The 15640-nt window shown below is 33.7% G+C and overlaps 1 protein-coding gene across 4 annotated transcripts in view; it reads right to left on the reverse strand.

The window, feature by feature from the left end:
- The window catches only part of LOC138692019 (gastrula zinc finger protein XlCGF26.1-like), a 94588-nt gene that overhangs the window by 41720 nt on the left and 37228 nt on the right, over positions 1–15640 (reverse strand). For 2 of the 4 annotated variants that reach the window (XM_069814814.1, XM_069814811.1), the window contains 3 exons: positions 11318–11415; positions 8231–8368; positions 4570–4652 (listed from right to left, as the gene is read on the reverse strand). In XM_069814814.1, coding sequence (XP_069670915.1) covers positions 4570–4652; positions 8231–8368; positions 11318–11415 — 319 coding nt within the window. Of the gene's footprint in view, positions 1–4569; positions 4653–8230; positions 8369–11316; positions 11416–12421; positions 12574–15640 lie in introns of those variants that run through there. The other 2 variants (XM_069814810.1, XM_069814812.1) reach the window with 2 other exon arrangements.

A 15640-nucleotide genomic window follows, 5' to 3' on the forward strand; every position in this document is an offset into this window, starting at 1 on the left:
TATATGTATAAATACATTGCTGAATAATGTTTTACAGCGGAAGAAAGCATTTATGTTGAGAAATCTTCACATATAGGCTACTAGTTATAGACAATGATAAAGCATTTCCAGAAAATATCAGGAATGCTTAATGTACTCAGTTCAAATTAAGAAACAGTTATATAATATAACCATTTCTGTCTAATTTTGATGTTCTTCAATGCCCCGTCATTCCATAACTACGTTATGATACCATATAGGAATTATAGGTTATGTTTACTGTATTTGCCTTATAAGTATTTCTATATCCGCAATTATACATTATAATTAAACATAATGTCACGTATGATACCCCGCACTTTCATTTGTATTTTAAATAACTTATTTATTACGATACTGAGTTGTATTGAATTGTATTTATCGACTATCTACAAGGGTAAGTAATATACGGTAGGCCTAACCTATGTAGGCTACATTTCATAGGAGAGACTGTGGTGAATTTTCTACCTACGAATAAGGATGGTAATTGTGTTCTGAAGTCTATCCTAAATATATTCTTCTTTATTAAATCTCAAAATAGCTTTCGTTCTCAACTTAAAATGTTGATGCAAACAGGTTATGTTAACATGCTGAATTAAAATTAACACAATTTTATAATTATACCTGCAACATATTATGCAACATACAAATGGAACTTATGCACGCTTTACATTAAATAAACATTTTAATTGTATTATTTATTTCTTTCCTACTATATTGGGTTGTATTGAATTATATTTATCTACTATCTACCAGAGGACGTAACTAATATCATAGAAGGGACTGTGGTGAATTTTCTACCTACAATTAAAGAAGATAAATGTGCTGAAATGCCATCAATTTAAAGTAAATCGACTACAGTGAATATGATTAATGAATCAAAGGATAATTTATTCGGTGCTTTTTAAAGCATATTAACAAAAATTGTAAAGTAAACCAATGGACAAAAATGTTTGTAATGTGTGAGGCTATGGAACTGATACCTCAGAACAAAGATTATGCATACGTTAAGAAAGCAACTTTGACAAGTACAAATTCAAGTTCACAGTTAGTATCATAATATGAACATATTATGTAGCCAGTGGGTCTACTACCGACATGAATGCCACTTAATATGATTTGATGAAAAATTCGCTATTTTTTTTTTCAGCTTTACATTTGATCTATTCATAAATTAGTGTAGCTTTATATTTAATTTGTAGGCTAAAGTTGACAGTGTCAGAAGAACTGGCAGTGGAGGCGGGAAGCCAACAAAAATTACTGCAGTTGATGAATTGGTATTAGATTATTAAGAAAAAATTCTGCAAGCGTTGCTGGTCTAGGACAGAAAGACCTGATGGCATTGGAAAATAAATCAACATTCTAATTTGTAGAGCAACTTGTATTTGAAGCTTTGCTCATAATGCATGACTTCTATTTGTTTGTCTTGTTATGGCAGGTCCCACTATATTTAACAACTCTTCAAGTTTTTCAGCACTTTACCTAATCTGTTCATTATATTTAAACAGTGCTCCCATAATGGAATAATTGTTCTTTCTGGATATAGTTTTAGCTCTTCTCACAACAACTTCATCACTTGAATCGCAACCAGTAAATCACATACTAAAAAAATAACTACAATATTTTCTTTTGATTATCTGAGAAAGGTTGTCACTGGTAACTGATAATATAGAAATGATCCAATCTTTAGAGTCTTGTAGCAATATTCCTGTTGAATACTAATATAATCAACTAAATCAGCATTTTAAGAAACAGAATCACTTATGAATTGGTGAAATCGAACAATATTACTAGTCTGTGAACTGGTAACTACTACTTTACCCTTGTAGTTTCTAGAAACACAGACTTTGTAAAAATTGTATTTAATAAACTAATATTACTACCGTGCAGACTAATATTATTACGGTAGTCCATGAGTTTCGAGAAACAGGCCCTTGGTCTAGATCGAGAAGGCACTGATATCTTTTTTTTTTTTCAGTAGGTTATTTTACGACGCTTTATCAACATCTTTGGTTATTTAGCGTCTGAATGAGATGAAGGTGATAATGCCGGTGAAATGAGTCCGGGGTCCAGCACCGAAAGTTACCCAGCATTTGCTCATATTGGGTTGAGGGAAAACCCCGGAAAAAACCTCAATCAGGTAACTTGCCCCGACCAGGAATCGAACCCGGGCCACCTGGTTTCGCGGCAGACGCGCTGACCGTTACTCCACAGGTGTGGACGGCATTGATATCAGTCTTCAATTTGAACCCAGTCAGGGCTATATTTGCCAAGTTCGATCTTCGATATTTAATTATTAATTTTTGGCTACACCAGAGTCACATTCGCTTCCATCGAGTATCCGTCTTCAGTTTGAACCCAGTCAGGGCTATATTTCCCTAGTTCGATCCCGACATTTAATTATTATTTGAAGGGCTCACAACCAGAGTTGACCAAGTCCACCCGTGATCAGTTTATGGAGTAATACAATCTCGGATGAAGAAAACTTAGATTTATCCATTGCCATAACAAACAAAGTCCAGAACTCATTTGTTACTCCACAGAGGACAGCATTTCCTATGGAAGGTGAATGAAGACTCAATATCTCAGAACTATTCCAGATGAACTTGGTCCACTCTGGTTGTGAACCCCTATGTAGGTATAATGAAATCGCTGGAAAAATCTAAAAACATGTATAGAAAATGGACCTCTCACTTTAAATGTCAGTCCACAGTTGGAACCCACTGACGGCTATATTTCCTCAGTTCGAGTCCCGAAATTTAATTATCCTTTATTCTAGATATAATACAATTGCTTGAAAAAAAAAAAGTATGCACAATTATTCTCTCACTTTAAACTTCAGTCCACAGTTTGAACCCAGTGACGGCTATATTTCTTTGAGTTCGAGCACCGAAAATTAATTATTGTTTTATTATAGATATAATACAATTGCTGGAAAAACCTAAAAAAAAAGTATACAAAATTACCCTCTCACTTTAGACATCAGTCTACAGTTTCAACTTAGGGCGATTATATATTCTCAGTTCGAAACCCGAAATTAAATTAAATTTATTACATTATTGTGTATTATTCATTGTGTATACAAGTTTTTAGATTTTTACAGCAATTGAATTATACCCTCAATAAAAGTAATTAATTTTCGGGGCCCGAACTCGGAAAATATAGCCATCACTTGGTTCAAACTGTAAACTGAGATTTAAAGGGAGAAGTTCATTCTGTATACACTTTATTTAGATTTTTCGAGCAATTGTATTATATCTATAATAAAGAATAATTTAATTTCGGGGTTCGAACCGTCGACTGACATTTAAAAGAGAGGTTAAACCGTCGACTGACATTTAAAAGTGAGGTTAAAGTGACAGACGTTCATTGTGTAAATATATATTCATAGACAATTAATATAATTGCGCTTTTTATGTACCTATAATAAAGAATAATTTAATTTGGGGGTTCGAACCGTCGACTGACATTTAAAAGAGAGGTTAAACCGTCGACTGACATTTAAAAGTGAGGTTAAAGTGACAGACGTTCATTGTGTAAATATATTCACAGACAATTAATATAATTGCGCTTTTTATATACCTATAATAAAAAATAACTTCATTTCGGGGTTCGAACCGTCGACTGACATTTAAAGGAGAGATTAAAGTGACAGACGTTCATTGTGTAAATATAATCAGACAAATTAATATAATTGCGCTTTTTATGCCACTCTAGTGTCGACTTCGTAAACTACGCCGTCAATTGCATACATAAAACCGTCAGCCTTCTTTTATTATGGCAGTGCTTTTGAATCCCGTTGTACTTTCATGCGTGCAATAACGACCTAAGCAGGGACCGCTAAACTTCACCATTGCCCCAATTATAACCACAACACAACACATAAAATAACTATTATGTATTAATATTAATACTGATATTAATTAATTATTAGTATGTTCAAATTTCACTGCCTTCCAGTAACCGGCTCAGAAATAGAGTACAATTTTAATTTCATAGAACTCCAGTAGTGACAAATATTATCGATGTCTGTCTCAGCTGCCAACATACCAGTCACAAAATCACTACCATTTGTAGTATTTGTTAGTATCGAAATTCCAGACGAAATCGGCAAAAGAAAATTCAACCTGCAAACTAGAAAATCACCACAATACACTAGTATATGTAGTAATGGGGGGAAAATGGTTAGGATTCACCCTTAGGGTATGAAGTAAGCTGACCCGGCCTATACATACCATTAGTCAATCAAAAATGTCAGTGAAATATCCTCCAATACAAGTGATAAGATGAAGGCAGATTTATGCAGAAGTATTTGCTTTGACAGCAGCAGCATCAGCTCCAGTAGTTGTAGTAATGGTATAGGAGTGGTAGATCAGGTATTCATGGCGGAGATAGGAAATTTTGTAATTCATACCGTTTACGTTTACAAGATATAATGAAGTTTTCAATTAAACAATAATTACGTTGAAACTACGAATATATTTATTTTGTTATGATTTAAATAAAGCAATAAAACCAACGATAAAGTACGGACACGTACATTACACTCACCTCTCAGTTAAGACTTCATTCTCTTCTGCTGTTACTTCCAGTTTTACCTCCTCCTTCACTTGATCCAAATCACAAAACTCTTCCTGTAGGAGAAGAATATGTAAAACAAACACTTAAGAGAATAATGCATGAACGATCAATGCATGGGAGTTTATATACTCCACAGTTTAGAATGTAACTCCTACCCAATGTAGTAACAATATACGAATTATTGGCGAAAACACGAAATGGAAATAAGTACAAACTATTAAAAAATCAAATTATTACATTTTGTATGAAATATCGTGTATTAAGTACATTTTGCAGCACAATGAGAAACTGAAAATGACAATGGATCTCCCACCACATTGTAAGATGCTCAGAGGTGGGAAAACCAGATATATGTCAGGGAGTAAATATTTACAACTGATCATATCTCTGTAGTTTGGTCACAGTCTACTATATACAGTCGCGAAGCTCAATATGTAGCAAAAATGCAAACATGGGTAGTTGCACACCACTAGGATCGCTACTATCGCCTCATCATCGCAGATCTCTCTCCTAGCAGACGACAAAATATGTTACACTTTCGTTGTCGTGTTCTTTTGGAAAAATTAACACCTTCCTTTCATTATTGAAATATTAAATGGATAAAGTTAATTTATTGTTCTAATGAAGTATATTAAATTCCACCATAAACTCGAAGATACCTTGAAGAAATAGGTTAATATTATTTTCGTTTGTGCAAAACGAAATGAAATGTACTATAATCGCTTCACTCATTCAAGATTATAGCGATAATTAACTATGAAACCAATAAATATTAATTTGCATTTCCCTTTACAACAATAATAATGGAAATATGAATTAATGGAGTAACTTACGTGTACCGGTACTTGTAGTGTAGGCTTACGTAGTTAACAAAGTGGGATGAGGTTAAGCAATAATAATCATACCAGAATTGGAAATAAAACGTGATCAATAAATTTTATTGCAACAGACTTTTTCTACGTCTCTAGTAAAGCAACAAATAAAAATAACAACGAAATTAACAGCTATAATTAAAAACATATCCTTTGAAAAAAAAGTAGGCCTAAGCAATAATAATCCCACCAGAATTCAAAATAAAACGTGATCAATAAATTTTTTAAAACAAACTTAATTTTTCTACGACACTAGTAAAATATTATTATTCCAATTATTGTATTTTAGCCATTAATATTTTCATTACAACCAATAACGAACATTTCAAAAGCATCAATGTGAAATACGCAACGAGACAGTACTCGATGGAAATACGACATAGTCCAAAGTCGACCGTGAACAGTCTATTGTTTCTAGTTGCTAACCGCTTGGAGCGCTTTATCACGAGATTTGCAAAAAATCAGCTCAAGCTTCGCGATTGTATACAGTAGACTGTGGCTTGGTTATGAAAGGCGTATGTCAATTATTTTTTTACTTTTGAGTAATATACATTTTCGAGCCTATCTCAGTCTGTTCTTCCATAGGGTGATGGGGGAAAAAAATAACAGATATACTGTGATCAGTGAATTCTTATGTTTTAGCTGTTTCATTGATTATATAATTGTAGACGAGTCTATACATTTATAATTTAATTTACTTGATCAGGATACGTTTTCAAGTAAGATTATATATTTTAAAGAAAATATTGTCTTTGTTCAGTAGCAAAATCACTGTAAACCAATGCTATCATTACAAATATTTTCTTTTGTGATCAAAAGTAAAGCATTATCTAACTAGGAATTTTGCTTTTAGATTCACACTTAAGGAGCAATTAAGTTTTTTGATGACAAGTTCGTAGCTGCAGTTAACATTGCAATGGTTTTACAACAATGCTTTGAAGATCAATTAACAAATTTCTTAATGTTTTTATTTTTTGCTAAGTATTTAGAATAACATATATCTATATCAACACATTTGTATCTTTAAAATTCAAACTGTGACTTCCTATTTAAATTTTAAAACTTTTTCATTCATTGCGAAATGACCAAAGTAAAAGAAAAAAAAGCCACTTTATTTATATTAATATTTTTCATAAAAAGACCCATGCCAGGCCTGTCTCCGTACACAGAGGAGGTTCAAAGTTAAAAAATATGACAAAGTAGAATATAATTCACAATAAAGGACCATTGTCAAAAATTGGTCATAATTAATATGCAAAAGTTCAGTCATTTATCTCAAAACTACGATTTTTGTTATGGGCCCTTTCAGAACCAAGCCACAGGTCTTTAGAATAAGGTTAGTCATGAAAAAATTGTACGAAGGATGTGAGGAGGCTTTTAGACTCCAGTGGATCATCAGCAAGTACAGAACATAATTCAACTAAACGAAACAGGATTAGGGATATAATTAAATTGAACTAAAAGTGGATGCCGTAAATTTCTCTCTTTCGATGCAAACATGAACATTAATATGATTTAGTGAACACTCACATAGCAGTCTCTATAACAAAAATGAGGTGGGAAATTTCACGAATGAATATAGGATGAAGAAATTCAGAGAATGAGACGAAGCAATGCATTTCTTGGTTACCTGACTAGCAGTCACATTAGTCAGTAAATAACAGACAGAATTAGGCCTGTAACACACTTGAAAAGTTTTCGCTAGCGAGAAATGTGTGGCGAGAAAATTAAAAGATTGATAACACGGATTCAAATGGACGTCCACACACTGGAAGAGATTCTCGTTCGAGGCAAAAACCTCGCGCGAGTTTCTCGCTGGAATCGGTAGCTCAGCGAATTTTCTTGACACATTTATCAAAGATGTTTGACATTTATACTCTTTATGACGATTGAATGTAGAAAAAATATCACAAGTGGCAATGAATTGTATTGTTTTTATTTGAAAATGAGGAAAGATGGCTGATAATTGCAGTCAGAAATTTATCGAACTTGTACGATGTCACCCGTAGGCCTATTTATATGATACACGGGATGAAAACTATAAAAACACGATAATTAAAGAAGAAATCTGGAGACAAATATCAGATTATCTGAAAATAAATAGGGCTATATTTTATTGTCATGAGATTTAATAATATTGATTAACAATTTGAAATAATGTATCTATATGTCTTAACAGTTTACGTAATTTATACCGGAATATAGCAAAGAATTCTCTATCATATCATGAATGGCAAAAAAAAACTGTGGTCCATTGAACCTGAAATAACGCCTAAACGTATCATCTTTCAAATCGAAACCAGTATCCAAAACTCGCCCTTATTTTCGTAAGATACAATGTGATTTTCAGATATTTCTGGCTTTAATTTTAGGCCTACTTTTTCTTTTCATTAACAAAATATGTTCATGTAAATCCATTTCCTCATCATCTGAATACTCAGATTCAACATAGCGTTCGTACGTAATTTGTAAAGTACGACAATATACTTACAGGTTATATATTTAAGTACGACAATATACGTAAATACATAACCTATAATATTTCCCTCAACGAGTCATTACTATAACCAGATTAATGCTTTCTGCATAAGGTAGTGCATAGATGATCATAGCGAGGTGTGATCTGTGATAGCGAGAACTCGCCAAGTGTGTGGAGGAAGGCTCTTCGCCTCTTTCTCGCAACACATTTCTCGCTAGCGAAAACTCTTCAAGTGTGTTACGGGCCTTACCAACCAACACACTTCATAAACTGCACTCACCTCAGCTTCGCTCTTGACGATGGGAAGGACTGTTGAAGCTGCAGTATTCTCAAATTCTATATGTGATTTCACGTCATATCTGTGGTCTATACATTCAGTTTTTATTTCATTGAGGTCCAAATCTAATAAATTTTGTTCCTGCAAATAAAGTATAAACTGATTACACAATACATGATATAAAATTGTTCACGAATATCCCGTGAGTGTTTATAAAGCCCGTTCACAGTATTATTATTACTGATGTCAACGAAAGCACGTGAGCCTATTGCAAAACCAATAATAAAATAATTGACCTGAAAAGCGTCGTAACGTAGCATATACGAGTAAAAGAATAGATTCATTGTATATGAGGCTATCAAATGCAGAATTCGCCTTATCCAGGTAAAGTGCTTTGTTAGAAAACAGGAAAAACAGTTACGGATATGGAGAATTTTGCATTTGATAGTAGTTTTCTGAGCTCTATGGAAGAGGAATTAGACAAGATTTGCACAAACCGACTATATCAGTAGATAGAGAGCTGCAAGAAGTACAACATCCCATATGTAACTCTTTTTTCTTCTTTCTTAAAATTTTGGATAAGGCAGGTTTTACACTTGATAGCCTAATATATTGTTGCCAGTATGATCAAAAGGATCCCCAATACAATATAAAGGTTAATGTTATTCTAAATAGGCTATTATTGATTGAGTTTTAAATTATTTAAATGCTCTAAAAACCAATGCAAGTAAAAAGACTTCAAAATTTATAAATCCTAAAAATAAGTATTCATATAATTTAGCGAGAATATGTGTTTCATGTGAAATAAAATTCAGTTTTTTTTTCGATTGGAACTTCACATTCTCAATTTTTATCCTTTTTAATTGTAAGAAAAATATCTAATTACTAAGTTACCCGCTCTCTACTCATCAGAGGGCTGCATTGCAGTTAAATCGCTCGCTTGAACTCGGTCGAATGTCGCACCCTCGAGTGAGATACGATCGGTCGTGATACGCTCGTAATAAATAGAAGCACAGTACAAGGTCATCTCACCGACATGTCTTATCTTGTATGGAAGGCGACAGATAAGATACACATATGTTTTGCTCACACGGTAAAAATAAGGCTTTATTTTCTGCGTTTATGACAAACGTTTAATGGAATGTACCAAAACAGTAACATGAAGTTATAAATAAATAATATGAAAAACTTCGATATACAGTTATTATTGCTAATTAATAATTATTCAATATTTGATTTACCACATATATAATATGATAGGTCCATACATAGTGTTCCGCCTATATACTGCGACAATGTAGAAACGTTTTACAAAATATTATTGATATAGCAGAAGATTAATAACAATATTAGTACAGAGATAACGTCACAGAAAATATAATAAAACGAATAATCATGCTGCATAACTGTTACAGACGCAAAGACTGATACACTAACTATTAGAGATTATTATTGTTATTATTATTATTATTATTATTATTATTATTATTACTACTAGAAAACTTGATACAGTTCTTGCATTATCGTGATTGTGTTCTCCGTTTATAATAGTTACATTTACATCCAATAACATCTATCAGATGTGGCAAAAACAAAATCACTCCTGTGTGGAAAAAAAAAAAAAAAAAACAATTATATTACATTTTAAAACAAGTTTTGTAGTTGTACTATGGAGAGGTTAGTTAAACACTGCAGAGTTTTGAAATGATCAACATCTACGTATGATGTTACTACACAGTTCATCACTGTAACAAGAACCAATATCTAATGCTCGGCTTATGCCATTCGAGGATTTATCGCTCGTGACAATTTTACCCATCATGCGTGTGCGCTACCTATCGGATTATGCTATGAACTACTTGGCGCTCGAGCGAAAATGTCCGATGCAGACCTCTGATGTACGCTATACAAATAATTCGATATGAAAGGTTTATTTCGGAAAGAGTTGAAGTTTATTTTTCAATTTACTTTATACTTCCTATCGAAGAAAGAAATACTCGTAATAATTTTAGTATACCACCAAGAAAACCAATGCTTAAAAATAAACTGCATTTTCAGACCATTTCATAAGAATGAAAATCAAGTATCTCCAACAGAGTGCTGCATTGGAGTTAAATCGCTCGCTTGAATTCGGTCGAATGTCGCACCCTCGAGTGAGATAAGATCGGTCGTGATACCCTCGTAATAAATAGAAGCACAGTACAAGGTCATTTCACAGACATGTCTTATCTCGTATGGAAGGCGACAGATAAGATACACATATGTTTTGCTCACACGGTAAAAATAAGGCTTTATTTTCTGCGTTTATGACAAACGTTTAATGGAATGTACCAAAACAGTAACATGAAGTTATAAATAAATAATATGAAAAACTTCGATATACAGTTATTATTGCTAATTAATAATTATTCAATATTTGATTTACCACATATATAATATGATAGGTCCATACATAGTGTTCCGCCTATATACTGCGACAATGTAGAAACGTTTTACAAAATATTATTGATATAGCAGTAGATCAATAACAATATTAGTACAGAGATAGTGTCAAGAAAATATAATAAAACGAATAATCATGCTGCACAACTGTTATAGACGAAAAAAATTGATACACTAATTATTAGAGATATTATTATTACTAGAAAACTTGATACGGTTCTAGCATTATCGTGATTGTTCTCCGTTTATAATAATTACAATTACATCCAATAACATCAGATGTGGCAAAAACAAAATCACTCCTATTTGGGGGGAAAAAAAACCTACAACATTTATATTACATTTTAAAGCAAGTTTTGTAGTAGTTGTACTATGGAGAGGTTAGTTAAACACTGCAAAGTTTTGAAATGATAAATATCAATGTTGTTACTACAAAGTTCATCACTGTAACAAGAACGAATGTCTAACGCTCAGCTTACACCGTTCGAGGTTTTATCGCTCGCGACAATTTTACCCATCATGCATGTGCGCTACCTATCGGATTATGCTATGAACTACTTGGCGCTCGAGAGAAAACGTCCGATGCAGACCTCTGCTACTTATAAATGACGCATATACAAATTAAACAGTAAATTGCTCTCAAATTACCTTAGATAAATGTTTTTTCTCTGCTACATCTGAGTTACCACTTGTTTCTATAGCAGATGTGTCGTACCCAGGTTCCATCTTGATTACATCCATTACAACTGCAAAAGAATTAAGTAACTTAAATTAATATACAGGATGTGAGATATCCAGATGGGCTTACTAGCTTGGCAATAATAACTCGAAATCTGCGTAGTGTGTGTATTTCTCAAAGCACACGAGAACACACAAAAATAAGGCTTACTTCAAAAACAAACGAATGTGTACATCGGCTCAGATGAGCATGTGATTCTAGGAATAAGTTACAGTAGTTGTCTTGCAAACAAGGCCGAAGATTTAACGATAGAATTTGTCTAGCGATATCTTAATCAAGAGCCAATTCGTTACGAAACATTCTCCCACTATTCTGTTCGACTATAATCTATCAGAATATTAGCAAATTCGCTCTATCTTTCCAATTGTGTATTCATTATTATGTCACTTTCGCATTCGATAAGGAGATCATCTGTAATTGGTGTACGTTAACTAAACATTTATCCCGGAAATGTGAACCTCTACACACTAACGACCGACCTATATTTTAACTACTATCAATTCAACGATAACACATATTGTACGAGTACATAGCAATGCAGAGAGTTAGGTAACCGATACGTATATTACTCAGCAAAACTCGTGATTTAAACTTCCCAGAACAAATTTTTCCACAGATTACGCACGAAATACATACACGTTTGCGTACTAATGAATGGCTGTATCGCCGCCAAATTGTCCATGGAAGACGTCACGAAAGAACGGATCACCATTCACATAAAAACATAACTTATCATAAATTTCAAACTGGTAAGCGTCTAATACAAAGAGAAAACGTGTAATAAAAAATCTGAACATCACGGAACATTTAATTACAAGTTTCAAATGTTATATACAGTAAAATGCAAAGAATTCAATACATACCTCTAGGACAAGCCGATGTACCGCATTGGATTGTAAGCATGCAGGAAAGATTTGGGGGTAGTTTCCTCCTAACTTTTTGTGGAATACAATGCAATAGTACATAGCCTAGTATATAGATCAGCCCTCATTGAAACAATCCCATTTACATACCTGTTGTCACCTGTCAATTTTAAGCACTGGTGATGGACAAAATTAACGTAGAATAATAAGACCAGATACGGCAAATTTATATTACCATATTTCTTAAAAAGTGCAATTAATACAGCTCGATACCAATGCACATAGAAGACCGTGACACATTGGTTTCTGGATTACTTATGTCCAATAATTTCAACATTGTAAACAGGCTACACAATACCTCTGTACAAATTCATTCCGCCTCTAAGACAAATATCGAGATGAACCTCACAAGAAATGAACCACGAACGAATATTCCCTTATCCACAAAGATTCCGTTGATTTTGCTCTGGTTTGGCTTCGTACATTACCGTTACTTGAGCCAGTTACTCGACTTTATTCGCACAGGGGACTTTTACAGTTCAGACTTACAAATCCAGGTGTTTCTCCTGGCGGTCTTAGGTCAGCCTTAGAACATCACACTTGTCATATGAGCGAGTTTACTGGACTCCACTGGCACTGTGAAGGAACAATGTACCTTTCAATGTGCAGACTTACATCTTCCGGCGTTTCTTCTTGTGATCCTTACGTCAGCTTCTCTAGCGACTCCCACATCCGCTGTTATGTGGTAGCTATTGCGTCACGTCTATTTTCGGCTGTTTCCCCTTCAATTTTTTTTTTTCAGTGGAGCAGCGAAACCACACTGAGACAAGTGGCGAACAGGCTTCGAGTTTACGCATTGATTTTTTTTTTCAGCAGAAAACTCCCTTGGATTTTTAAGTTTTTCCTCCCTTTCTCTCTCTCTCTGAACTCAATTCGTCCACAGCTACGAGTATATACAAATGCTGCTAAAACATGTGACGTGTTACTTCCATATTATTGCCACTCTTGAATCGCATCTCTCTTTCTCATTAACATGGCAAATGGACCTTTAGGCGAAAGGAAACCTTCTTTTAATAAAATGTCTTGAATTTTACTATTATTATGGGGAAGTAGTGTGCTGCTGTAAATCAGGAGTGAATGCAAATTCTGAGGAAGGGGATTTTTCTAACTGTAAGTTTGGGTTTGCCATTAGCAATAGAAGCAGAGCATAGTGGATTGGGATGCGAAATTGATAGTTTCTGTCTATTCTTATAAAAACTTTCACAGTATAATTTTCTAAAATCCTTTGACGTATTTTAGAAGAAAAGTCCAGGAAAAGAAAAATGGTAACGAATATAATCATTTTGAACGGTTTCGAAATAACAATTTTTACTTATAGTTAGGAGTGTCTCAATACGCCTATGATGAGCTACAGATACTCCACATTGCTGTCTTGTAGCGGCAGGTAAATGACTAGTATATATTTGATTACGTTGCTATAGGCAGAGCAATGAGAGCAGGGCTGCCAACAGAATTTATGGGCCCCTATGCAATACTGTACTCCGACCCCCGTTGAAAAAAGTAACAATTACAAGTTGCCAGGTATTCTAACCATAATAATTATTTGCAAATTAAATAAAAGATAACCCCATATACAGATACGAACCTAAAAATATACACTTTTATTACATGAAAACTTTTAGCGAAACTTCACATTAGCACAATATATTATATTCATAAAACATTATTCTTAAACACCTGTATTTTCTAACTTGCAATCCAACATCAACAAACAACTCTCCTTGACTTCACTGATGCAAAATCATCAATTATGTTACCGATATCAAAATTTAAAGACTAGCAAGATTGCTCCCTAGACTAAGGAGCCAAGGTTACTCAGTCGTTTTTGACACATTGTTTATCTGAATACATTTTTTTATTTCCTTCATTTTGCTGAAGGATCTTTCAGCATCAGCAACTGTCACAGGAATTCTATAGAATATTCTAATTGTTATACAGATATCTGGAAATAAAGTATCCAGTTTTAATTCCCTCAGACTATTTAGGAGATTCATAGGTTTCAGTGGGGTTAGCCCTAAATTAGAGGTATGAATTGATTCTAAATATTTCGGCTCATCACTGATCTCTTTATTAATATCTTCATAATATTTTTCATGCAGTCTAGCACCCATATTAATATCTTCCAATTTTTTCTGCCTCTCCTTGTGCTTCTCAGCTCCCGACTTATGCCTGTACTTGTCCATTGTGCAGTTAAACTATAATCGGTAATACTAATGAACAGAATTTACTAGATAAACGACAACGAAAAGACGAAAGTTTCGACATGAAACATACAATGTACTGAAAAAGAAACGTATCCTGCGTCTTCGGTTTGAGAGAGTCCGCTGACATATTATGGTGGGCCAGCGGGGGTTTGGTAGTTAAAAAGGACAAGCCAATAAATAATTGAACGTGTTCAGTACAAGCGACGGGAACATAGTTCAGGCAAATGCCAGGGCCCCCAATTGTCGTGTCGGAGAACGTTAATGCGGGAAATCGATATTCTATTATATAAAAGTCAAATATTTACATATGAAGTGGTAATTTCTATTAATTCTACTAATTAGCTGAGAGACTACAACGTGTTCATAATGTGTGCATACGATTCATCTGCAATACTCGTAAATTTGACCATATAACACCTTCCCTCCAGTTACTTTCATGGGTGCGTCTGAAGGAACGAAGAACAATACATTCACTGTCTCTTCTGTTTAGAATCATGCATACTTCTACTCCGAAATATCTGTTATCGCGCTTTCAATTTCTTACAACACTTCGAAACCGACATCAAGCACTTCTTTCTATCCCTCATCATAGAACGTCTTTATACTCATCTTCCTATACTGTAGAAATACCTCGCCTCTGGAATTCGTTACCTAATGATGTCAGGGACTGCCGGACTTTATCACAATTCAAAATTTAATTGGAAAATTTTGTCTTAGTTAATGTTTTTTAGGTATTGCTAGAAGTATTGATTTGTGTTTTTTTTTTTCTTTTTCTTTTTTAACCTAGATTAAAATTGCAAGTTTCTTGTTTATGTTAGTTAATTAGGATGGAATTAATTATGATACTTAATCACTCATTTAAAGTTTGTGTGACTGCAACCTGTATATTTTTGTGTGGCTTTACTTTGTTTATAGTGTTTTTTTTTCTCTCTCTTTATTTCTTGAGTAGCTTTACTTTGTATATTATAGTGTATTTTCTTCTGTTAATTTCTATTATTGTATTTGTATTCCTGGTGTTGTGGAAGAGAAGGCCTGATGGCCTTAACTACACCAGAATAAATAAATAAATAAATAAATAAATAAATTGTTGAGTCAGTATGTCAAG

Source organism: Periplaneta americana, chromosome 16, assembly GCF_040183065.1.
Source record: "Periplaneta americana isolate PAMFEO1 chromosome 16, P.americana_PAMFEO1_priV1, whole genome shotgun sequence".
In the NCBI taxonomy this organism is placed as follows: Eukaryota; Metazoa; Arthropoda; class Insecta; order Blattodea; family Blattidae; genus Periplaneta; species Periplaneta americana.